The 25,650-nt window shown below is 40.6% G+C and overlaps 1 protein-coding gene across 1 annotated transcript; it reads right to left on the bottom strand.

Annotated features, from left to right (window-relative positions):
• Nucleotides 1-592: 592 nt before the first annotated feature.
• si:dkeyp-19e1.3 (proline-rich protein 36) lies at nucleotides 593-21,273 on the bottom strand. Its single transcript, XM_062421028.1, has 14 exons — nucleotides 21,113-21,273; nucleotides 9,353-9,426; nucleotides 8,713-8,798; nucleotides 8,473-8,512; nucleotides 8,286-8,366; nucleotides 7,825-7,932; nucleotides 7,612-7,721; nucleotides 5,816-5,864; nucleotides 4,209-4,329; nucleotides 3,498-3,592; nucleotides 3,152-3,217; nucleotides 2,831-2,930; nucleotides 2,232-2,384; nucleotides 593-2,100 (listed from the first exon to the last, which is right to left on the bottom strand). The coding sequence occupies exons 2-14, from the start codon at nucleotides 9,416-9,418 to the stop codon at nucleotides 626-628; spliced, it is 2,550 nt and encodes an 849-aa protein (XP_062277012.1). The 5' UTR covers nucleotides 9,419-9,426; nucleotides 21,113-21,273; the 3' UTR covers nucleotides 593-625.
• Between the last annotated feature and the right edge of the window lie 4,377 nt (nucleotides 21,274-25,650).

The raw sequence follows: 25,650 nt of genomic DNA, 5'->3' as shown, positions 1-25,650 counted from the left end.
TGAAATAAAAATACAGTAAAGAAATTATATCATTACAGTTCGACATACTGTTAAGATGTGTGAGCCTGCTCACCATTCACCATAAATGCAGTAGAAATGTACAGGCTTTGGTTGCTTTAGCAGAGATGACAAATACCCGGCAGCCTCAAAAGCCCTTGTGTTAGAGTTGCTACTCTCAGTGCACTGCGATCTGATTCAGACACTTTGCTTAAACAAAATGAAACTAACTGGAGATGAAGCGATGGTGAAAGGTGCAGCTGGTATTAGATCACCTTACTTCTGTAATTTTGTTACCATACTTCAAATTGAAAACATAACCCGGTCTCACAAATTAACATAACACACTCGCTTTTTGTGCTTCAAACAGTAACGCAAACAGCAGTTTTAAATACAAGTCTGACACATAGAAAAGATAACCGCCCTTACAAAAAAGGTGCAAGTATCACAGAAATCTGTACATATTGATAAAAAAAGTCCTTTCACACACACAAAAAACACACAGAATAGCTACTGGCCTTTGTGAAAAACTTCCAACTCTTAAATGGCTTTGAAACCGAATCAAGCGTAACAGAAAGCCTGAATCATGTTGGAAAAATCAGTAACACTTGAATGATACTTGGAATCTTTAAAAGGTCACTGATTTAGGCAGCTGCTGTCCACCTGGAGGAATCCTGCAAAAGTCTGGGCTAGATTGGACCATAGGTACCCCTCCTGCAGACTGTCCTGAGTGCCTGGAGTGGCCAGGGGGAGACCCGGTGTACAACAGAGGTGCGGGGAAGGCAGAATGGTCCCTGGGGCCCCTGGTGAAAGGCTTAGAGTAACTGGGTGAAGTGGCTCTGTGTGTGTCTGAACAGCCGGCAGTACTACCCTGGAAGGGACTGAGTCTGTCAGCAAAACTAGGTGGAGGAGAGGGGATGATAGAGTCCTCCACCCAGGTGTCCTCTCCTACATATTCCGGCTCCTGAGGCAAACTCGGTAGAGTGCACAGCGAGGGAGGAATGGAAGATGGGGAAGGGCGGATGAACACAGGAGGTGGAGGCAGAGGGTAGAGAGTGGGGTCATAGTCTCTGTCAATGGCAGGTGGTGGATTGCAGTGCATGCTGAGATCCTCCTCGGGTGTAGAGCCCAGCAACCTCTCCAGGTAGCGATCTTCCTCATCAGCTTCAGACAGGTTGTCATACTGGGAGGTGTTGGAAGGCCGCCTGTCTCCTGGATGCACTGGGACATAAAGAGAGACTGGGAACTTGTTTGGCTTTGGGGGAGGGCCCCTGGGAGAAGAGGAGGAGGATGTGGTGAAGGCACAGGGAGGGGGAGGTTTTGAGGGAAAAGAAGGTTTTGAGGGAAGAGAAGGCTTTGAGGAAAGAGAAGGCTTTGAGGAAAGAGAAGGCTTTGAGGGAATGGAAGTCTTTGGGGGAAGAGGTTTGTTCTGGGTGAGGTCGAGTGATGTGGGGGGTTTTGGGCGTATTTGTGGAGATAGCTTGATTTGAGTGACCAGCGGGGAGGCAGAACGTGGGGAAGGAGAGCGGCGCTGGGTCTGCGGTCCAGTCCCAGCTCCTAGACATTGGTCATCCTGGTCAGTGCAAAATAAAGGTGGAGGTGGCAGATCTGGAAGGTCCATGATCTCCTCCTCAGTCTGCATTGTAAGAACATCCAAAGCAGGGGGCACATAGGGTGGAGGCCAATCCATAGGCTCTCCCCGAATCTCTGGGTTTCCAGGCTGGCTCTCCCTATCTTCAGTCTGACTAACTTCTGGGACCGACTCCTTCACTTCTATCTCAGCACAGGGCTGCTCTGCTTGCGGAGGTAATGGAGGTGCCCTACAAGGCCTGGGAGACGGCGTTTCTTGTGTGTGCACTACAACTGGATCCGGTGAAGGCAAAGAAGGTGTGTTTGCCCCAAAAAGGCTTCTCGAGTCCTGGGGCTCAGCAGGAGACGGGGTCTGGTGTAGAGTGATGCTATCTGTTTGCATCACCTCTGTATTGGGCTGGTTGTGAGGCTGCAGATTTATTTTGACTTCCAGAGGTGAGTCAGGCTGTAGAGGCATTAGAAGCACTGGTAGCTCTTGACCTAGAGGTTTCTTTGGCAGCTCTTCTGACTTAGCTAAAAAAGGAAATGGGAGATAGAAAATGCATCAACGAAAGGAAAAAATAAATACTTTCGGATGCATCAAACGAAGAGGTGAATGTAGCTTTACACTGAAGAATGAAGGAAATAAAAGAACACAACTGCACCTGGGGGAGGTTGGTCCAACTTTTTGCTGCGTAGCTCAGACATGGCAGCCTGTAACTGTTCAACCACCACATCATCAGGCAGGAAGAAAGAAGCAGCCAGCTGCTCCTGAATAAACTCCCTCAGGTCCTCCAACTGAAACTTCTGCAGGCGCTCTGATTGGACACACACACAAAAACAGAGACATAAGAGGGAGAGAAGTTAACTCACAGAACACTGACACTAACCTACAAAGTAATAAGGAAAGGTAACTTCTATGATACAGTGATCCATAAAATAGAAATGATATTGTTAAAGGCAGTGCTTCACCACATGTAACACAACTTTAGAATAAATAAGTGATCTTGCAATACATATATTGAGACAATGCTTGTGCAAGCGTCCAATGAAAAGTCAGCTTTGATTCTTCTCCACAGCAACCGGCCACTTGCATTATGTAAGCCATCCAGTTAGGAGGCAGCCAACCAAGAGGCAGTCTGGGATGTAATCCACAAAGTAGCACTCGCTCGTATAGCAACAGCAGCCATGGGCATGAAGCTGGTTTCCTGACTCATTTAGTGCAGCGCAGCACGGAAGATAATTCAATCAGCTTCATACTCACTCTTGTGTAACTTGAGGGTTGTATAAGCCATGGCAGCTAACATCTTCTCTCCCTCCAGTATGTAGATGTCCCATAAACGCAGGGTGAGGGTGAAAGGGGTCTGTTATGTAAGACGCACAACAGCAGAAAGTCAGTCTGATTAAAAAATAATAAAACAACCGCAGATATGCTTCTGTGTTCAAAAGGAAAGCAAAGGAAAATGCCGTGATATACTGATAAATGACGGCATAATCCATCTGGGGGCTGCACAGTGAAGATCCAGAGATGGAACACTCGTGTAGTTCATGTTCTTTAAACAGCTGAGGAAATCCAAATACTCACTCTGTCAATGAAGCACTGGAGAAACCATTTGGTGGTGTAAATCCCTGTTGTCATCTGTTCCTTGTCCTGTGGGTCAGGAATGAATGAGGAATAGTCTTTATGGGAAGTAACTCCTCATAATGTGTAATCAGTTATAAATCTCATTTTCCAAATAGCTTGGACTCTTAAGACTCATTGCTTTGCAGTAACATTTTGAACTTGGGCCTATTGCAACATAAATGAATCAGATAAAGAGAAATGACCCAATTAAATCAACTGCAGCCCAGGACCTTCTAAACAACCAATTTGCTCCGGACCTCTCATAGTGGACAGAAAGCATCAGTCATACAGATGTTCTATAACTCACCAGGTGTTTCTTCAGCTTAGGCAGCATTTTGGAGAGGATCAGCTCGTGGTGGGCCTGGAAACGATGCAGCTTGGGAAATCCTGGGATGAAGAAGCCTAGGGCCATTAAAAAATAAATGAGCAAACCATAAATGGTGTGTGGTGATGGTGGAGACATAATATTTAAAAATGAAACAGTTTTTCCTCTTAAAAGACTCGATCAAAGGCACTTTGAGAAAAAACGAAATGATATTGAATTACAGGCAGATGGTAGTAAAAGTCACATGTAAAAAGACGACCAATTGGGAGGCGTACCTGTATCGTGACTGAAAAATTCTGTTTTTGTGAGGTTAAAACCTTTGATGTTTCCCTCATCAATAAAAGGCCACTTACAATAAGTTGTGATTACATGTTTAGAGATTTGTGTACACGTTTAGATTTTTGTATGTATTTACATCTGTGCACCTACTAATAAATCAGTTTAAGCGTTCACAAATCTTAATACACTTGCAAGTCTAAACACTAATTTAGAGATTCCTGTAAACATCCACAGACCTGAGTACACATGAACAGATCGAGATCCGATTTCACAACTTTGCACACGCATTTGCAAATTATATTGCTGCCGTATTAGACGCATATGTTTCTATCCTTCTTAATAAGAGACAGTTGGTTTATGTCTAAACATTAATAAACTTTTTTTTTTTGGTCTTCATATCTTCCAGGGTCTCACCGTGCATGGCATGCTTGCTGTTGGTAAGGAGCTGAGACAGAGCCCAGAAGGCATCTTCCTCATTCAAGTACATGAGCAAGATGGCAGCAATCTGACTCATCCCCTGGCAGTAGCTCACCTCCTGGGGGAACAAGGAGAAGAGACAGGTTCGATTAAACTGAATGGGCAAATGAGAAGAATTATTCATAATTTAATAGAGCGCACACACAGCCAGATATGAGAGGACGAGAGCACCTGAAAGTCTGATGTGGTCTGAAGGTAGACAGTTTACCTTCGAATGTGGAGACACAGGCCTACTGTATATGCTGCTATCTTATTATAAACACTTGTACCAAGGAAGTACAAATATTTACTGTAGTTAGACATATATTACCAGCAATGTCATGTCTTCAACTTGAATAACCGCCAATTTGACTCCACTATGATTTCATCGATTTACACTGAAACAAATCGCCCTTGGCAGGCAAAGGATATACAAACTCAGACAGTCATTTGGTATTTGTCCATATTAAGGCCGATTTATTGTGAATCTAAAAGTGGACACTCCAAAGTATCCTTTCAAGGAAAAAACAGTAAATTTAATTAGGGTTACGCTGAGGTTAAACTACACATTCTCCACATTCTTCTCTACCATCACATAGGCGAAAGGACAAACACACTCAGCACCCCCCCTATCTCTTTCCCCTCCCTCCCTCGCGCTCTCCTACTGACCCAGTTTCTTATGAGCACTGTGTGAGAATAAGGGAAAAAGGGAACAGCACATGCCCATTTCCTTTGGCTCAAACACATCTACCACACAGGAACCGACTACACAACCCAATCAGAAAAACAGACCTGGACTGCGTTTGTGTGTGCATGTATTCATAAAGACTGTCTTTACATTTGAATACTTCCATGCACCCCAGATGGCAGCAATCTGTGCTAATATAAGAATTAATATACATGCATGTGTTAAAATATAGGTTACGAACACATATGAACATTTACTGTATTTGTGTAAATGTGAATGATAATTCCTGCTTTTTTGTAAAAGATTTCACCTGACAGAGACAAACTTTGGCTTATGACTGTTGTTATAATAAAAATGATCAAACTGGCTTGTGGTATGATGAGAAATGGGTATTTGAGGTACAAAACATATTGTATGTTTGTCAATTTTTCTGATGGTGTATTTTAAATCAAGAAAACAGGAGTATATGTACTGTGTTAATCTTTACATTACAGTATATGGTACGTTGTCTTAGTAGTTGGACTGCCTGTAAGTGTCAAGGGGGAATTTAGTCTAGCAATGTGAACACTGAGTATGGATGTGGGTTCATTGGTGGTCTGACTGATACGCCACGTTGCTGTACATCCAGGGAGAGCCACATTCATAAATAAAAGATCTCCCCCAAGGCTCTAAACAAGCACAAGCATAGATGGGTTTAGAGTGCTTGGCTTTTTCTTTGCTTTATAGAAAACTAACACACTTGACGGACTAGCAACTGTTGTGCTGCTGATGTGCTGCATGTACACAAGACTCTTCCATATTATGTAACATGCACACGGGTATGAACATGTATACACACACACACACACACACACACACACACAATAAACAAACCTACCGTGTTGTAAACTGAGTAGGCTGCTAGTACGTGAAACAGTGCCTGTTGCCTAGAGACGGAACAGAGAAATGGCTAGTTAAAATGAGGATATGATAGTGTTGCAACAATTGAGCAAGCTCAGAGAGCATGTTGGGATATAGTGCAGTTTATTAAAAGAAAATTCCCAAAGGCCACATGGAGTGATTTTTCAAGCTTTAAACCACATCATCCCCAAATTAATCAGCACAGATGGATTCGAAACAGCTGCAAATATTTCAGGGGAGGTTGACAAACCCTGGCTGCATCCTATCATCCTGGTGGTGTTTGTATTTCTGTGAGTGTGTGTAAATACCTCCCCCCTCTATCCAATGGTCCAACACATGACCTTTCCAGTTTTGCCCTATGCAAAAATGAAGTGTAAAAGGACTTCAGTGACTCAGAATTTAATAAAGAACACACATTTTTCTGATTTTCTGTGTTTATACAGATCAATACAGCCACATCTACAGTGGAGCTTTTGTTGAATAGGATTTCATATATGTGAGCAGAATCTGCAATATTTGGATATCAAAATCCTCCCTGAGATTTTCATCACATAATTTCTTCTAAAGCGTGCAGCTTCTATGACCGCGGGGTTGTGTGCTGCAAGGCTGATTACATCTGGAGTCTCAGACAGTTTCAGACAGTGAACACAAGGCAACCATTGTGTGTGTGTGTGTGTGTGTGTGTGAGAGAGAGAATGTATATGTGAGTGGAGTAGGGGCATTAACAAATATAATGTAGACAGGAGAGGATGTCTACCCTGCAGGCCTCCATAGTAAATACATGCCTTATAGACACTGCCAGAGACAGGAAAAGAGCTTTAAATAGCTGTCAGTGTCTGTATGAATGAGACAGCTGTTGACTTGCAGGGAAGGAGTGGGCAGCCAAGCAGGATGGAGCTGTGTTTTGGTCTGTTTGGAGTCAGTAGCTTTGAATTGAAGGGGAAGTACGTTACAAAGAGCAAGCAGAGAGCACTCTATCACACATTCGGAGACTTAAACTGACTATGAAAGACCAGCAGCTTTCACAGTCACAACTGACTGACCAAGTGAATCCTATAAAACATAGTGTTTGTGCTTTGAAGATCATTTAATGTATGTGTTGTGTGTTGTTGTTGCACAATAATACTCTGGGCATTGATATTCTGTACATGTGCACTTGATGTCGGTGCACATTTCTGTATGAATGCCATTTCCTGTGGGGCTTCGTGCACTGACAGGAAGGCTAATAAAACACAGAGGAGGAAACCACCGCTTCGGTTTTGTTTTTGTGTGTGTGTGTGTGTGTGTTTGTGTGTGTGTGTGTGTGTGTGTGTGTGTGTGAGTGTGGTTTGGGGGGGGGGGGCTCAAGGTTAAGGCCAGAGGTCACCCTGCAGGAGACTTAGCAAAGGCAAACCTGAACAGAAGTGACAAAAGAAACAAAAACAAAAACTTTGGACAAAAGGGGTTGAAACTTAACTGAACTGTGTCACCTATTTTACAAGACAAAGGTCAGGAGGGTATTCATATGATCCACAGGAACATCATTTGCTTAGACACATGCTCAAATGATACTGTGTGTCACTTCTTTGGGTGGAAATGATGTCATATTTCAAGGAAAGAAATGAAGAAGTCATCATAGTGCACTGGTAATATTTATAGATCCATGTAGTCATATATCACCGCTCCATTTATCATCGGTCAGGATGCAAGTCATAATGTCAATGTTTGACACGCTACTGAATGTTACACCATATTCATAAGTGAGTCTTCTGCTGATAGAAGTCAAGGACTCACTTGACTCCAAAGCGGTCCATGAACATGATGTGGTTTCTAAAGGTCCTGTTGACATCTAAGTCTATCTGTTTTATCTCTGTGGAGTAGTTGCGTGCCTGCAGCTTCATTTTCTGAGGGAGACAAAACAAAAGAAACCAAAATGAGGTTAGAATGTGTCCTTTCACAGTGACCACAGTGTTGATGTGACCCGTTTGACAGTTTTAAGGTTCATACCTCATACTTTCCTTCGTTTTCTGCTCTGACTTTATCTACGTCCAAAAGCAAGGCCCAGGCCTGGCCTCTCAGCTGGAGAGGGATGCCTTTATACACACGCTTCACCAACTGCAACACATATGAGAGATACATACAGTATGAATCAGACAGTATTCACAACATCCAGAGGGAAGAGACAGCAAGTCACATCTAAATGCTGCTTTAAAGGGCGTAGCTTTTTAAACCCTCTTGATTGACAAGGACTCATCACATGCACTCTTCTTGCTTCAACGGTCTAGACCGCAGAGAAGGGAGGGACAAAGGAAGAAGCTTAAAAAAGGAATGGAAAACAGTTTATAACAGAAACGGAAATAATACATTACATAGAGTAGGAGCAAAACAAGGGACACAAGGGCTAAGTTGAGACAGTATGTTAGTGTGTCTGATCGTGTGAGAGCCTGAGGGTTTGATGACTTACACACCTTTTCACTGTTCCTATACTTGTCCCAGTTCTTCACCATCTTTAGCCATTTCTCCACTCGCTCGATCTCCTGCTGCTTTTGCTGGGGAGAGGAAAGATAGATGTGGTCCAATGCATATATGACAGAGCTAAAACATCACATGGAAGGTCCAAATCTGGGCTCACTGTGCAGCAAATCAAATACGTACCTTCTCTTCAAGTGCACTGGGTGTTGGCAGCTCTTTCTCACTGGAGGGAAATGTCGAGAAATACACAACAAGTATTACAAATAGGAACATAGAGTGGATAATTTAAGTCATATAAAACATCATTATAACATGGGGGGAAAGAAGGAAGAGGCAGAAATAAACTGGATACACATCAGGGTTTTCTCCAGGAATTCAATCTACTACAAGGAAGTTGTCAAACCTTAAAGACATTCAACTTACTGCAGGAAGCCGAAGCGGTCAGTGACTTTATAGATGCTGTAGTCAGCATCCTCCCATGGGTCAATGCTGACACCCTCTTGCCTGCCCTGAAACAACCACATATCATATTCACCTTAGAAAATAATGTATGCAAAATAAACAGGTTAATATTCACTTAAAATTTGAACATAAGAGTGGCAAACAAACTTTGCAAACTAAAGTGACGCAGACTAAACAAGTAAGATAAAATAATTATACTGGGAGAGATTTTGAGATGAGGTACAAATGTATGTTTAAGGCACCACTCAGGGCCTAACTGAACAAGAAAGACCAACTCAACTCTCCTGCTGTAGTGTGCTAGATACACCTGAGCTAACCTTCTCTGAATAAGTATTATGTTCCAAAGGCTCATGGTTTTTCTTCACACATCTGAAGTAAAATGATGAAGGCTTTCATAGAGCTATGGTGTACTGTCTGCTCCTGACATTTGGCAGTAGCTGAAATCCCTCCATAAACAAAGATTCGCAGTGCAGGGAAATACTCATCTGTGTAGTTTTCACCAAAGTAACCATGCCAATTAGTCAACTGATATGTTACACAACCTTAGGTACATTATCATCATTAGTGATAGTGAGGCCAGATGTCCTATGCACACACTTACCTTGTCATATTTGGAGATGATCTCAGTGCGTTCCTCTGCTATCAATGTGTCTATGTCCTTCTTCATGTCAAAATCTGGCAGGAAGCAGACAGAACACAGAATTAATTAACAAAATATTGTAGGTTAGTGATGCACTGCAGGTTGTTGGTGTATATGTCAAATATCTTAACTACAGAGCATTGCAGGATTTCAGCGTGTTGCAAAAACAAAACTCAGCAGGGTTGAAGATTGTGTACCCTAAGTACAAGAGGTAACTGGAAGCCACCAAAAAGACATCATTCTATGTGGTGAGACCACAGCCACCTTGAACTGAAACACCACACAGCAAACTATGGCTCCTTTTCATAAGGATCAACTTCAAATCCACTTAATGTGTTCTTACTTATCACCAAAAGCCAAGAGAAATAGAAACACATTTGATCAAAGATACAAACTCTGACACATCACCTGTAAAAAACAGATCTACGCTGAGGCTGTGTGTGTACAATAGAATGGATTCTTGCTGGACCACATTACTTTCTTTTCTAGAATACCAAAGCATTGTGTAACAGCCCTTTAAATCTCTAGTATGTTACTTTGGGATCAATACTTTCCAACTAGAACCCCTTGTGTAAAAAGTGAGAAAAGGAAGAAAATGTACAGAATGTTGTCATTCATGGTTATTTGAGGGTTAATCACCGTCACAGTAGGCCTGCAGATCATAACAAGCATATGAAGTGTGTCACAGAGTGACAGTCATGGGACTTCATGTTTATAGTACATGTGTGTGTGTGTGTGTGTATGCAGTCATTTTTATCTCTGCCTGAATGCACGGTTGCATTGGAGGATAACAACTGGCTGTTTTGAGCCCATGAGGAAAGAAACGTAGAAAGGGACAACTGAGGTCGGGGCCCTTGATGAAATCACAGCTCAGATGCTACTGGAGCCTCTTACCCTCCCTGGTTCTCACAGTATGACCCCCACCTGACCCCAATCTGCCCCTTTTAAGCCTGCCTCTAGCCTTCCTTGGCCTGATGTGCTTTGGCAACATGGCTCGGCTGTTTAGCAGCTGTCAGGGCTGAATAATCGCCTGAGAGAGAGAACAGCCTCAACATTGGTTTGCCAAATCAGCATCTCAGAATGATGTTTGGATATGAAGAATATGCGAGCTATGCACAGCAGGCACAGTGGATGAAAGGAGATAAAAGAAACACATTCAAAAGCCAGGGCTGTCGCACCCTTTGAATATATTGCAGGCTTTAAAGAACCACCCAGTTAGTATCTGGTGCTTATTTTAGGCAACAGGTTAAACAAGAAAGCCTTTGTCATGCTCACAAAGTGCTGTCATGGGACTAATGCTGAAGCTGGGAAAACCAAAATCAAAGTACTCGAACAGATAATTGTGTTGCTCGAAAACTTTATTTACTTTAAACCTATTGTCCACTTACACTGTAAAGGGACAATCCTCAGGCCAGCCCATTGCTACAAATACAGCCAACTAAGGAATACTTTCACTGATGCTTGTGTAGCCAGCTGAGGCCTCAGGAAGTATAGTATGTCTGGTATGCAGCAACAGGTGTGATGCCACCTGCCATGTCACACAAAGACCCTTTAACTTTTGCCTTCAGACCCTCATGCTTCACGCTGACAAGGAGACATTTTGTCTGAAGCAATGTGACATTTAATTTTTAAATGTGTGTTCATCTTCTTTAACATATGTAATTTCACTTAACAAAGCATTAAAACAACGTAGATCTGCTCTGTACACCTATTTTAAACTGTTATGCAGAGAGCCCAGCCCATGATTCATTTTGTTTCTGCTTCCACAATCAGGACTAATCACTGCATATGTCAGTAATGTGTTATTTCCTTTTTATCAGGTACCATGTTGAAAACCCCCAGGCGCAGCATCCTGTCTTGTCCACTAAAACAACAGCTGAGCCTCTTCTCTAACAGGTGGTCAGTGAAACCAGAGCACTGAACAAATGGACTGTCCTTTTAATAAATTTCCCTTTCTCGTCCATTCCTGTTCAGGCTATTTTCAGGTTTTTTTGTGGCATCAGCGTGTTTTTCCCAAACAGTTGAGTGAACTGTCTGGAAGGTGGTGCTCTTAGCCCTTCTCTCACTTTGTCACAGGATCAGGGATGACTTGCCTGCCTGGAGCTTTATATGCAGAATTACTTTCAAATTCAAAAGGTGAAAAGGCTCGAAGAGGAAATCTAAGGTGAAATATGGAACTTGTCTAGCTAAAGCCTGTTTGCGTCTGCTTTTCATTTCAACCAGCTACTCCAAAATCTAGAAAATATGACTAGCAAAGTGTGGTATTTTAATATAATTTTAAAACACTCTTAGTGCTCCTGCTCAGTCATTTATACTTGCATTGTCAGTCTGGACAGGTACAACCTGACAAGTTAAACATTTACAGAGTATGAAGGGCAAATATTAATAAGCATCTTTAATGTGAAAGTTCTTGTTATATGAAAGAATTTGAAATATATATTCATTAATAAATAATTTGGATACCAGGTTTTTCATCCATGCTCCACGTGGGGGATACTGAGCTGCTTTTAAAATCACTATCCACTCATTCAACTTGTGTAGAAGGTCTGTTATGCTTCATCTTTAGGTTCCAGCTGCTTACTTCCTGTGTTGAGCCTCCAGACTGCTGATAGTATTGTTTAGGGGTCAGGAAGAAAAGGAAACCAGTGACTGCCACTCCTTCAACAACAGGTTCAATCAAGAACCGCAAAAAGAGTGCGACAACAAAATGAGTCTTCCTCCTCCAACTGAGGAAAACTTTTTACTGACAAAAACCTCAAATTATCCACAGTTGACATTTGTAGTCAGCAAAAAAGATGTGAGTAATCACCCAGGGTGGTCAGTTCACATATTAGCACTGCTGATATTTTGCTTGTGACTCACCACACAGCTGAAGCACACCTCAATGGAGGTTCTGTCAAAAAGCATCACATCTCGGGGTTGGTTCAAAAGAAATGTACTTTGAACATCTCTTTTCAAGTGGTGACTAGAAAGGTGGCCGGCAGTGGTGGGGATCAGGGCGTCAAACAGATGGATAGTGAAGGAAAAAAGTGACTAAGCGTGAGAAAAGGTCACTGAGTGGAAAAGAGATGGAGCAAAAATTGTACAGCTTCACACCTTGGGGAGTGTACAGTCAGTAGTAGTGTGTAGAAAAAAAGACAATTAAGAAGTAAATTATTTATAGCTGTTAAGACACTTTCATCTCTGTACATTACAACTGAAAGCGTGAGCTGGGAGTTAAGTGAAGAAACGCAACAAGGTACAGTATTTACATCTTTTAAAGAAAAACTGAATAATAATCCTTTCACATAGCGTTCAAAGTGTAGGTGGAGTGAGGCAGAGGATGTGAGAAAGTAGTGGGTGGGCCTGTTTAAGCAGTGGGTAGGCAGTGGGCAAAGACAGACAGAATAAACTGCAGTTAGAAACCACTTTCCTGTATGGCAACATTTTTGATAACCTGGTTGCTCACAGGATACAAGACTTTGAGCCCGGGGCCTTGGTGACATCATTTCCTGTTATGACATAGAGCTCTAAATCTAGCATGCGTATATAAGCTGAGTGAACTTCTGCAACCACAAACAGTTTGCAGGGCGCTCTGAATTACATCAAGCTAATTACATGGCTGTAAGCGGAGATGCAGCAGTCAAACCGTCTATTATCGATTCATCACCGAAGTTTCCTATCTCTAAATATATTTCATGTGTGTGTTCGGTCCAGGTACGATCCACATCTCCTCAAATGTCACTGATAAAGCTACAGCAGTTGGTCCATCAACAAGCAAGGACTGTTAGGACAAGACCCAAACAGATCACTGAGTTCCTTTTAATGAGATACTCAAATTTAACACTGTCATTCTTCTGTATTTTGTTTATTTTCACTGTATTATAGCGCTATGATGAGGAACAAGTCCTTTTTTTTTAAATTTTTTTTTTTTTTTTACATATTTCTACTTTTCCCTGATCCATGATCATCTCTCTGTTGGTCTGTAATCAATCTTAATCTAAGCAGCAGTCAGATTTAACGCAGAGGATTATACTAGAGCAGATTCAAAATGTCTGAGATTAGGAGGAGTCTGGAAGTAGTAAACTGGAAACTGTACTGTAAACTGTGTACAGTGTTTGTGTGTGTATGTATGTATGTATGTATTTAAAATAGAAATGTATGACACACTTCTTTCATTACTGTATATTTGAAAAGGCTGTATATACTCTACATAAGTTACCACCTACTATTAATATTTATTTAAGCACTCTGTGCCCTCTCCACACGTGTACAATTTGTATCCTGTTTACATGTCACAGAAACTGTTTCACCTGTACACAGACATTCCTCTTGTACCTCTCTACAGATTGTTATCTTGTGTTGTGTTTGAATACATTGAGAACCACTAAACCAGAGTCCAATTCCTTGTATGAGTAAACATACTTGGGCAACAGAGATGATTCAGATATATGTGTTTGTCAGTGTGCAGACATCTGAAGTTGAAAGCACAGAACGAAACCACATCAGGGTGTGAGCGTTTACAGAGGGCAGAGATAAACCAAGCTTAAGTCAACCTGTGTCATCTCAACAAACTGGAAGAAGAAGCTCTCGACAGATGTTGCACTGAAACCCAGAGGGACAGATTCATCCAATCCTGAGATCAAACACTGAATTTGTCACAGTGCATCCTCTTTGTGGCTGGCATTCAAACCCTCTCCCGAAACCGCTGATGGCACGACGAAGGAAGCAACGACAGACGTTGAGTTTGCTTTTTTTCTTTAACCACTGGATTATTAGTCTGTGTAGTCGGCCAAAAGACAGCAAACTCTGCAGGAGGACAAGCCAGAGCCATGCACTCATTCAACCTGGTTATCCTCACAAAGCACACTCCCATACCATGCCCTGCTTATCTACGCCGTTTATTATCAGCCTGTATTATAAACCATCATCTGTCCTTCACAAGCTTGCATTACCTCATCCCAGCGTCTGATATTAGCCACCACAAAGCGCTTCAGGACAAGAACTTCAATGACTTATAAATGAAGGATCACTGAAACGTTCATTCTAAAAGATCTATATTTGAGATTTCACAGCATTAAAGAAAGCACAGTGGTAGATCAAAGGGTTTTTCCTAATCTAACAGACAGCCAACAGTAAACATTACCACATGCCTTTCATTTATGTGACCAAGTCCTCCTTCATCTACAGTATACCGAAATCACATGACATCCAAGTTTCTCAATGAGTGACTGCACAGGCCTGGCATCTATACAAAACATCACATACCTCAGGATTAGATATTGTATTAATTTCCATAATTACTGCAATTATTACTACTACAATTTATAACATTAAATTCCAAAGCATGCAGTACTTTGGAGTTGTAATGCAGTCTATGTTATTATCCCTGTCACTACTTGACCTTAATACTGTGAATTTAGAGAGCAAGCATACCATTTCCAGTTCAGGGAAAGAAGGAAGCTAACAAGCGACCACATGGCTCTAATTTCCACATGAAGAGGTCTGAAGTCCCAGATGGTTCCAGAGCTCCAGATTTTAATGGGTGTCAGACACACAGTGTGTGCATGTAAGCATGCATGAGTCCAAAAGAAGCAGGAATGAAAGAAAGCAGAGGAAGAGATGGTGATCACTCTGTGATAGTGTGTCTTCATTTCTCTTTCAGTTAGCGGGTATTAAAATGAATTACAAATGTTGCACTTGAATAAATGGTTTCTTTTCATGTATTAGGTTTCTTTGTGAGTCACTGTGTGAATAATGGGCACAAAGTTTCCATGTTAATGATACAGCAGCTACTGTTTCAGGTTCACATATCTTTTGATCCCAGAAAAGAAAACATTCTTCAGGAACTCTTTGGCAGAGTACTTGGGCATATTGCTCTTTTGTTAATTTCTTCTTAATATAACATTGATTTGTCAGTTTAAAATATGAAGTTTACAGAGAGGGAGACGCCTGCAGCCTATGGATATCACTAACTCACCCCACAGAAAATCTAAGAAGGCTGGTACAAGATGCTTGATAGCCATTCCATTCATTAAAAGGAAGGTATGGAGTCCAGCTGGAGATACAGTAAAGCTCCTCAGACTGGATAATTGAATGCTTGAGGCTCGAGTGTAACTAGGAGTGATTCATTATGAGTGCATGATACAGTTATGAGTAAGTGGTAAAGAAACAAGTTATGCTATTTGATTTTATCTTGTCTGCTATCTTCAAGCTTGTTGCACATGATGACGGATCTTTACAGTCAAAGGATAAGCCCAGATATTTCAACAGCATCTGCACTCTCCAGAGACATAACAATGATGCAAATGTCAAAGCAGTATGTTACCAAACATGTGTTCTGCAGGTGTGATGGTGCGTGGACAATGGCCAATTGTTTACCCTTACCCCTAGAGTTCCTCTCAGGACTTGTACTTAGTGGCTATTGACTCACGACGAAGCAAACCGTCTGCTAACTTAATCTATTGGGTTGAAGTGGCCACGGAGACTATGTAAAATAGGTTAATGGGCTTACAAAGAGGGAAGCAGAATGATACCAAATTAGGCCAATGAGAGAAACTGTAACTGCTGAGAAGCATTGATAACTGACCACATTCTCAAACAAGAGAGTCCTTGTCTTTCTTGTTGTCTGAGTCTCTCTTTCCCCTTTCTCCCTCGGTTTCTTTTGTACAGCTGTAGAGTTTGTGTTTATGCATAGAAAATAGCAGCGACACAGAGACTGTGTGACCCAGGAGCAAAAAAACCCAGAGCAAAAGGGACTAGGGAAAAAGCACAAAGCTCAGAATAGCTTTATGTCCCCAAGGGGCTTTTCTGTCCTGCTCCACTCTGTATTACCACTGTCAGTCTGCCTTATCGTTTTTCAAAAGCTGAACACACTGAACAAAGATTCGCCAACAACACTTACTATCCGATATTACCTAACTCTTTCCCCATCTTGACAAAGTAAATAACAAGCTGGGGACTATGGAAAGGGGCTCTCTTTCACCTCACCTTGCATCTGACTTCAGCCTGAGAACTGGTCCTCGCTATCTTAAGATTACCTGGGGGAGGGTGGTGGGCTGTCTAAATATAACAATGACCACATAAAGTTTTAGATGCTGGAGTGGCAGGCCAGCCAGAGAGAGTCCTTGTTTCCCAGAGTGGCAGCATGTTTTAGAGGGGTGGTATGAGGAGGACAGGAATGTCAAGGGAACAGTGTTCATAAACACAAAACCACAGGACCCGTCTGAGAAAGCCACATTCTCATAAATGGATCCTCTTCCTGGCACGGATGGAGTCATAATACAAGCAGTGAACCTAGAGAAAAGCACTCATCCACAGATTAAATAACTAGAGTATTTCATCATGAAGTAGTGCCAATCTGTTAAGTTCTGTTAACTATGAATATGAAGTAGAAAAATCTATATGTGCTTCATAAATAATAATAAAGGAAATGCCCATTGTTTAGAGATGTTATGCAACCTCGTGCAAACTGTCATGTTATATTTAAACTTCTATCAACCCAAAAAAAAAAAAACTCCACAAATCTCTCTGAATAACAAACCTCTCATGCACCCCTAAATCCAGTATCCTGGTCAGCTCATAACAAAATGAGATCTGAGACACTTTTCACTGTTAGTATATGAATACACTTCACCACACAGCACTATTTTTTTTCAATGTCAAACAGATTAAATAATTCAAGAAGGTGAACACATATAGAACGTGTTCCCCAATGACAAAAGGGCCGACTAGAACCAAAGTCGGCTTCTCTCAAGTCAAAAGCTAAGCAGAGACTCTCCGCTGGTGGTGCTGTTATTATAGTTTTCAAATTATGTTCCCAAGCGGAGAAAAAAAAGCAACTCGGCACATGGAAAAGGAAGACTTTACCCTGGAGGGGAAGTGTTGCACCATGATTCCACACCAGAAAGAGGTTAAGTATGTGGAGCAAAAACAAATTTGAAGTGGCATTTGCAAAAGACACAAACTAAAAAAGAGACAATCATAGAAGGGAAATTCCAATTTAGCCTTTATACAAATGCCAAAAGACAAACAAAATATTTGGGCCATTATCCCATGGATCCATCACTCAGAAGAGTAGCAGTTTTCAGCCTGAGTGACAATATATTACAACAGTAGTGTGACCTCCATTTCACTAATGACAGAGTAAAGAATAGATTTGGTTACTTTATGGACAAACAACCTCATGCAAATGCAGCAGTGATTGCTGTCTGATTACTCCGCTTCCCAAATGTAATCAACCAGCAAGCAACAGTAAAGCATGTTTATCATTTTGTGTGGGAAATTGAGCTGCAATTAATGCTTATCTTCATTAGAAATGTATATGCCTTTTTTTTTTTTTACATTGATGATGAGTTATTCAATAAGAAGAAAAGTGAAAAATCACAATTTCCACATCCTAGGGTGACATTTGAAATTGCTTGTGTTGTCTGATCAACAGTCCAAACCCCAAAATATTCAATTTACAATAATATAACCAAAAATAAACCTCACATTTGAAAAGCTGGAGCCAGGAACAGTGTAACACTTTTCTTGTTAAATTACTTAAACAATGAATTGATTATTAAAATTGTTGGCAATTAACATGCTATTGATTGACTAATCGATCATTCATCTTAACCACTGTAGTGGCAATTACCAGTATAATCAGCCTAAAGGGAAAAACGGCTTCTATGCATATCAAATAAATACAGCTGGGCAATACATTTAAATAATAGTCTATCATGATATGAAATGACATGGGAAGTTTTTGGCTTTTTGTAATATTGTGATATAGCTAAAATGTTCAGCCTTACTTACATTAAAGTACTGTAGTTATTTTTATATTGCTCTTGTGTAATAAAATGAAAAATGCTTCTACCTACTTGACTATCATAACAACATTCTTTGTCTTATGTACAAATATCCTGTGACAAGTGTGACAAGTTATTACTATTATCATCATCATAGTGGCAGTGTGATAATCCAAGTATTAGGTCAGAGATATCATGAACAGAGGGGCTGTCCTGTTTGCAAGCTGTCCTCATGTTTGCTCGGCTTTCAGACATGCAGGTTTGGTGAACTGGAAACTCAAAATAGCACATACGTGTGAATGTGAGTGTGACATGTTTGTCTCTGTAACGTAGTCCTGTGACACACTGACTGCATGCCCACCTTGGACTCTCACTTTCCACCCAGTGGGTGCTGAGACAGGCTCAAGACCCCTGTGACTCTCGACAAAACTTCCACAACACCTGAAAATGTAAAAAAAAAAAGGAACTCTGAAAAGCCTAAAGCCTTTCTGTCTTTTTTAATGGTTGGCAAAACACTTCACTATCTGGTGCGTTTTGTGACACCCAGCATTGAGCCTTTGACGTCCGTCATAAAGCCGGCATTCAGACAGACAAAAAGGCTATTGATGCCCCGCCACTGAAATAATATTACCCCAACAGAATACAATGAAGGCTGCTGACTGAAAAGAGCTATGAGAGAATGATAGATGAATATTGAATGTGTTGTCAAAGTAAAACATCAAGATTCAGTTACAATTTATAATTTTTATAAACCATTAAATTCAAAATGTATGTTTTTCTTCACATACAAGTTAAGGAGTACAGTATGCTGCGAAAAAGCATATTTTAACTGATTATTTGCTGCCCCAAATCCTTCATCCAGGAATGAAATATACATCAATGCCATCTGATACCCCAAACTGAAATAACTAGAGCGTAGTAGAACAGTAGAAAAATGACAGAGAGGCAATCACTATTTTTGAGTGTACCAAAAAAGCCTAATGCTGCTGCCCATTCACGGGCATAAACACAAAATGAGGGATCACATGCTCTGCCTTGCACGTGGCTAACATCCTTGGCATCAGGGAGGGCAGCCAGATCACTGTTCAAGAGCACATTCAAGTGCTTGAAAGCTTCCTACAAATAAAAAGTTCTGTTCGCGCTCATTTTTTAAAGTCACACTGTGCTGTTGGATTCAACCTTTCAAAGATTAGCAAGTTACAGCGTTTCACGGATTTGGTGATTAAGACAAATGTTTCAAACACCAAAAAGCATAGAAACACATCATGTCAATATTACCACCTTTTTGGATGTCATGCCACAGTTAAACTGTGTGTGACATTGAATTTGATGATTTAGTGGCTGACGGATTATCTACCATCAGTGGATGGTTGGCTCACGACTTGAAGTCAATAGCTATCTGAGGAGGAACACAGAGCAGAGAGAGTGACACATTGAAAGAGTGAGAAATGCTGAGGGATAGTCTCGCATGCTGCTCATCACACAAAAGAAAAGTAACAGTGCAGTCACCTTTCTTATGTGGGTCTTACTCCTCAAACCACAAAGCACAAAAAAGCAAAGTGAAATGACATGTGACACACACACACACACACATATACATATATATATATACATACACATGCTCACACTGAAAGCTTAAAATAAACATCTATCATTTTCTTTCTTTGTCTACTCGTGCAATAGGCCTGTGGACAGACTGTAACTGTGCACATACAACCTAATAAAAAAGAATTGTTATAAGAAGCATCTAGATAACAGTGTGTAGACTGTAGATTTTGCATTTATAGCCATGTGTGCACAAAGACACACACCAAGCCATTCACATTAACATATTTACAGTATCTGTCTCCTTTAACCTCCTCAAAAAGACATGTTGTACAGCTACAACTGTCCAAAACGAAAAAGAATGACAGTGCATATTTAGAACAGGGGAAGTGGCTAGAGACAGCAACATGCACATCTGCTACATTACATTGAAAACCAGAAAAGCAAAACACAATGAGAGGGTGTGTGTTTGGGGGGGTGACAGTAAAGCAATGAGCACCAGACATCTGGCAGAGGATGAGAGCTAGATGCTGCTGGAGATCTTTCAATCAGACTGTAACCTCCCCCACTCAATATATGAACCAGTGAGACTCCCAGACAGTTAACCTCCTAAACGGGACCACGCATGGCATGACATGGCAGGACATGACACATCGACCAGTCTCTGGCCTACTTCTGAATGCTGGAACATCTGTGGTCTGTACAGTGGTCTACATGGGGTAAGATAGGAGCCTCCACTGGCAAGAACCAAGGCTCCATTTAGAATTAAATACACTTACTTGGATCACAACTATCAATGTCTCTCACCTGCTAGGTAAATAAATTAAAATGGAAATAAGGATATCAAGGCTAAAAACAAAGAGATAATTGACTTCATAAGCAGACGTCGCAACCAAACCGTAAACAGATAGCTGTTTGTTGGAAAATAGTGCTGAGAAAGGCTTATCTCATCACAGACACATTTCTCCCCAGTCCCCATCCTTGTAAGGTTTACATGTCATTTAAGTGCTTGAAAGCTCATGAAGAGTGATGCAAAAGCAAAAATTCCCCAAAGAGAAGCGCTCATTCACTGTCCTCACCACAGAGGGTTTGTTGGGTTAGCCATATACTCTTATAGTAAATAGTGTAGGTTCCCAGAAGAGGAACCAACACAAATCTTGATATAAAAATCATCGGTACGTGAGAGAAAAAGCTGTACAGGCGCGACTAAAACAACTGCTTCCTTTACTGGTTTGTAGCAGATTATCCGAGTTGTAAAAACACAAAAGGACCAGATAACGACACCTAGTCGACAAGTATTTTTGTGGCCACACACACACAAACGCATTTCCACATATAATAATTGTAAAGAGTGAAGACTTGTGTGGACGCTAGTGTTCAGTAGCAGTAAATCCGTCGTGCTTACCTTTTGAAGTGATTTCCCTTCTTCTGCTGCGCTGTACCGACAAACTAAACCCACTATGCTCATTCTCTCCCTCTCCGTCCAGGGGAGCCAAACGCTGCCGCTGTGTTGAAGGCTTGTCCCCGACTGTCGCCTTGATTCACCGGCTGGACTCAATGTTGGTCAGACGGACTAATAACCCTCCAGCCCAGCTTCTCATGCCGCGAGCTTGCTGCAGCTGTCTGGCACGCGGCACAACAGTGACAGTACGACGCACGCGCACGAGGGGAGGGAGGCGTGCCTCGAAGAGACAAGTTAACCCACCGGTTGAGAATATCTTTGTTTGGAGCCGAGCGTGAGGACGGTAAGCGGTTTAACACTCTGAATTCACACAATGAGAGAGTTTCACTTCTTCTTTATCTTACAGAGATGCTGTAAGATGCTGTATGTGTTAGCTGACAGCAGAAGTCTTTCTCAAGTAATTACTTAGCACTAGTTCAATGACGGTTAACTGCAACGTTCTAGCTTGACACATTTATGCTATGTCGGTATCTTATTTAGTGAGCACGTGTTTTTTACGTTACAAAAAGTAGTTATAAGCATATTCATTGCATTAATAAACTATTTGACAACAAATGATCATCCAGCGCCCTCTGTTGGTTAAACAATGATGCTGGGATGGATTTTGGCGCCGGTAGATTATCTGGATCTACAGTAGCTTTATCTGTTTGGTTTGTAAAGTATGGAAGCCCATTTCACAACAGTAAGTCATTATAATGAGAAACTTTCTCAAAATAATGACTTATCTTATGACTTAACAGTATCTCATTATTTTGAGTTACTAAGTCGTTATTTTGAGATACTAAATCATTATTTTGAGTTACTAAGTTATTATTTTTAGAAAGATTTTCATTTTTTTGACTTACGTGATCTTTTTTTCATCACATTGGTGGAAATGGGCTTTGATAGTAAAGGCTTCAAATAAAGCAAGATGTATTGATGACATTTATCACAGGCTATTTTATGGCCTAAATGTGGAGAGAAATGTGTGAGGAGAAATCTAACAGAAAAGAAAGCGTAACAGACATAATTGTGTTATTCATCCTATTAATCATCTTGTGACCTCATAAATTTATCTTGGGATCACTTTGGACCTCTGATCTAGACTGACAAAAGAAGTTAATTAATGACAAAGCGGTAACAACAGCAGCTAATGTGTTAGGCTGATAAGAAACTGAAGCTTTCTATTTTACTAAAACTAGTAGAGTAAGTAGACGTGTAAAGAAAGAACTGTAACAATACCACTGTCCTTTTTTGAAATAATACTACACTTAAATGTTTTAATACCAGTGGGTCTCCTGATTTGGTGTTAAACTAAATTCAAGTCGTTAGTTGTCTTTCTGGCGCCTGCAGACGGACTCCTTGCTGTCTCGAGTATGAGATGGCAAGAAAGAGCCCAGAGCAGGGGAAGTTGTCAGATTATATACAGGTGCATCTCAATAAATTAGAATATCGTGGAGAAGTTCATTTGTTTCCGTAATTCAATTTAAAAAGTGAAACTCATATACTATATGGATTCATTACACACAAAGTGAAATATTTCAAGCCTTTATTTGTTTAAATATTGATGATTATGGCTTACAGCTAATGAAAACCCCAAATTCAGTATCTCAAAAAATTAGAATATTACATAAGACCAATATAAAACAAGGATTTTTAATACAGAAATGTCACCCTTCTGAAAAGTATGTTCATGTATATGCACTCAGTACTTGGTTGGGGCTCCTATTGCATGAATTACTGCATCAATGTGGCGTGGCATGGAGGCTATCAGCCTGTGGCACTGCTGAGGTGTTATGGAAGCCCAAGTTGCTTCGATAGTGGTCTTCAGCTCGTCTGCATTGTTGGGTCTTGTGTCTCTCATCTTCCTCTCAGCATCCCCATAAAGCTTGTCAGCAGAAGTAACCAAATGAAATGTAAAATTTACTTTCATCTGAAAAGAGGACTTTGTACCACTGGGCAACAGACCAGTTCTTTTTATCCTTAGCCTAGGTAAGATGCTTCTGACGTTGTCTCTAGTTCAGGAGTGGCTTGACACGACAGTGTGACAGTTGTAGCCCATGTCCTGGATACGTCTGTATGTGGTGGCTCTTAGTGCAGCCTCAGTCCACTCCTTATGAAGCTCCCCCAATTTTTTAATGGCCTTTGCTTGACAATCCTCTCAAGACTGTGGTTATCCCTGTTGCTTGTGCACCTTTTCCTACCACACTTTTTCCCTCCACTCAACTTTCTATGAATATTCTTGGATACAGCAGTCTGTGAACAGCCAGCTTACTTAGCAATGACTTTTTGAGGCTTACCCTCCTTGTGGAAGGTGTCAATGACTGTCTTCTGGACAACTGTCAAGTCAGCAGTCTTCCCTATGATTGTTAAGCTCACTGAACCCGACTGAGAGATCATCTAAAGGCTCAGGAAACCTTTGCAGGTGTTTTGAGCTGATATGCTGATTATAATGTGACACTGTGAGTCTACATAATTGAACTTTTTCACAATATTCTAATTTTCTGAAACATTTAATTTTGGGTTTTAATTAGCTGTAGCTAGCTCATCAAGATTAAAACAAATAAAGGCTTGAAATATCTAATCTTTAAGACAGTGAATGCTTACAATTGAGTATCAGAGAAGATGAATAATAAGAATTCCCATTACACTACAGTATGTAAAGCTGGGATGATCATGGCCAGTGTCGCAGGTGCAGAGATGAAAAACGTCAGATTGTTGGAACCAGCAGAACCAGAGATATTGCTTTTCCACACATTTTCTTCCTTGTCAAAACCAGTTGTCTACATTATCCACAGTACAACTCTACTCTATTCTCTGGACTGTAGATATTTGGTTTGTTATGCTGCTAAAGTAGACTGGAGCCACATGCCTCAAGCAGTGATGAGTAGTAAGCTACAGAGGTTGGGTAATAATCTCAATTCATTTTAACTCCACACCCGCAGATTGTCTGACTACATATGTTATCAGAGTTTGCACAGCTCCCTCTGGAGTCACAAAAGGCTTCATACATTTTTTTTCACATATGCAGTGGTATTAGTACCCAAGATCTGTAAACAGACTTTGATGTGTAAAGTTGGTGGAGTAACGTTTTGAAATAAGCAAAGTTGAAAAGCCAGCTTTACTTTTCCTCTGGCTATTTAGATGTATTTACTTTTCTTACAACTTGGTACATTTTAACAGTGCATTGTTAAGCCATGTAAATATGGCCTGTTGACAACAGCCAACATTGGTGTTTGTAGTCTTAAATGCAAAACAGTTAAATCTTTCAACCCATACAGTTCTCTGTAACTGTGAATGATCTCTACTACAGATTAGTGCTTTTCTCTATAAATAACAAATAATTCAAATCACGCAAGTGTCTGACACAAATGTAATGTAATTAGTTGTGTTTTTGCAAATACATGAAATACAGTTTAATGCAAATGGAAATCTGTCATCTGACAGTTGTCTGTGCTTGGACCAAAAGTCTTTCCCAACACTGCAAGAACACAGGAAAGGTGTCTTTGTAATTGAGAAAAAGATGGAAAAAGTTATTTAAATAAATAACAACATCAGTAGTGGCTGAATTTCATTTAGGTGCTCCAGTGCATGTTGACTCACTGGCACTGATAGATTTTTTTCATTCATAACACAATTATTCCTGGAACTTTTTCTTTGTACAACCAAGTAGGACACTAATATGGTGAGGCTACCTGAAAATGATGCGTTTAGACAACATCGAATGAATTAGTTCTCGTCTAGCTCACCTGGAATGCCACATAAATGGAACAGAGCCATTATTAATGTAATTACGTCCACCTCTGCTGTGAAAGGCCGTGTCTGCAGTGCAAAAGGCCTGTTGAACGTTCCAAATCAGGGGGAAAAAAGAGGATTAATTAATCAAAAGTGACAGGACCTGTGTGGATTTCCATTGTGCAGTTAGAGTGTAAGGGCTTTAATTATTATGGCATAACAGCTCTTACAATTACAGTCATGTTATGGCAATTGCAAAAAGGTGCCCATCTGCATTGTTACATTCTTTTAGATAATTAATTGATTTATAAAGTCAGTAGAGATTAGGGCTTTAACTAACAATTATTTTCATTGTGGATTAACCTGTTTATTATTTTCTTGACCATTTGATTGGTTGTTTGGTCCATAAAATGGTGAAAACTGTTTCTTAAAGCCCAATGTGACGTTTTCAAATATCTTGTTTTATCAACAGTCCACAACCAAAATATGCTCCATTTACTATTATAGAGGACTAAAAAAAACAGAAAATGCCCACATTCGAGAAGCTGTAATCCGAGAATTTGGGTATAATTTTCTTTAAAAATAACTCAAAATGATTAATTGATTATCAAAATAGCTGGCAATAAATTTCATAGTTGCCAACTAATTGATTAATCAGCTAATTATTGCAGCTCTAATGGAGACAATTTTTTATCAGGCTGCATTTAGAATACAATAGTGTTGCCCGACAGAAAAGACATGGTATAAAGAGGATGGACAAAATATTA

This window comes from Scomber scombrus, chromosome 6 (genome assembly GCF_963691925.1).
Source record: "Scomber scombrus chromosome 6, fScoSco1.1, whole genome shotgun sequence".
NCBI lineage: Eukaryota > Metazoa > Chordata > Actinopteri > Scombriformes > Scombridae > Scomber > Scomber scombrus.
The sequence above is the reverse complement of the archived record's forward strand: the minus strand, read 5'-3'. Positions and strand labels throughout refer to the sequence as shown.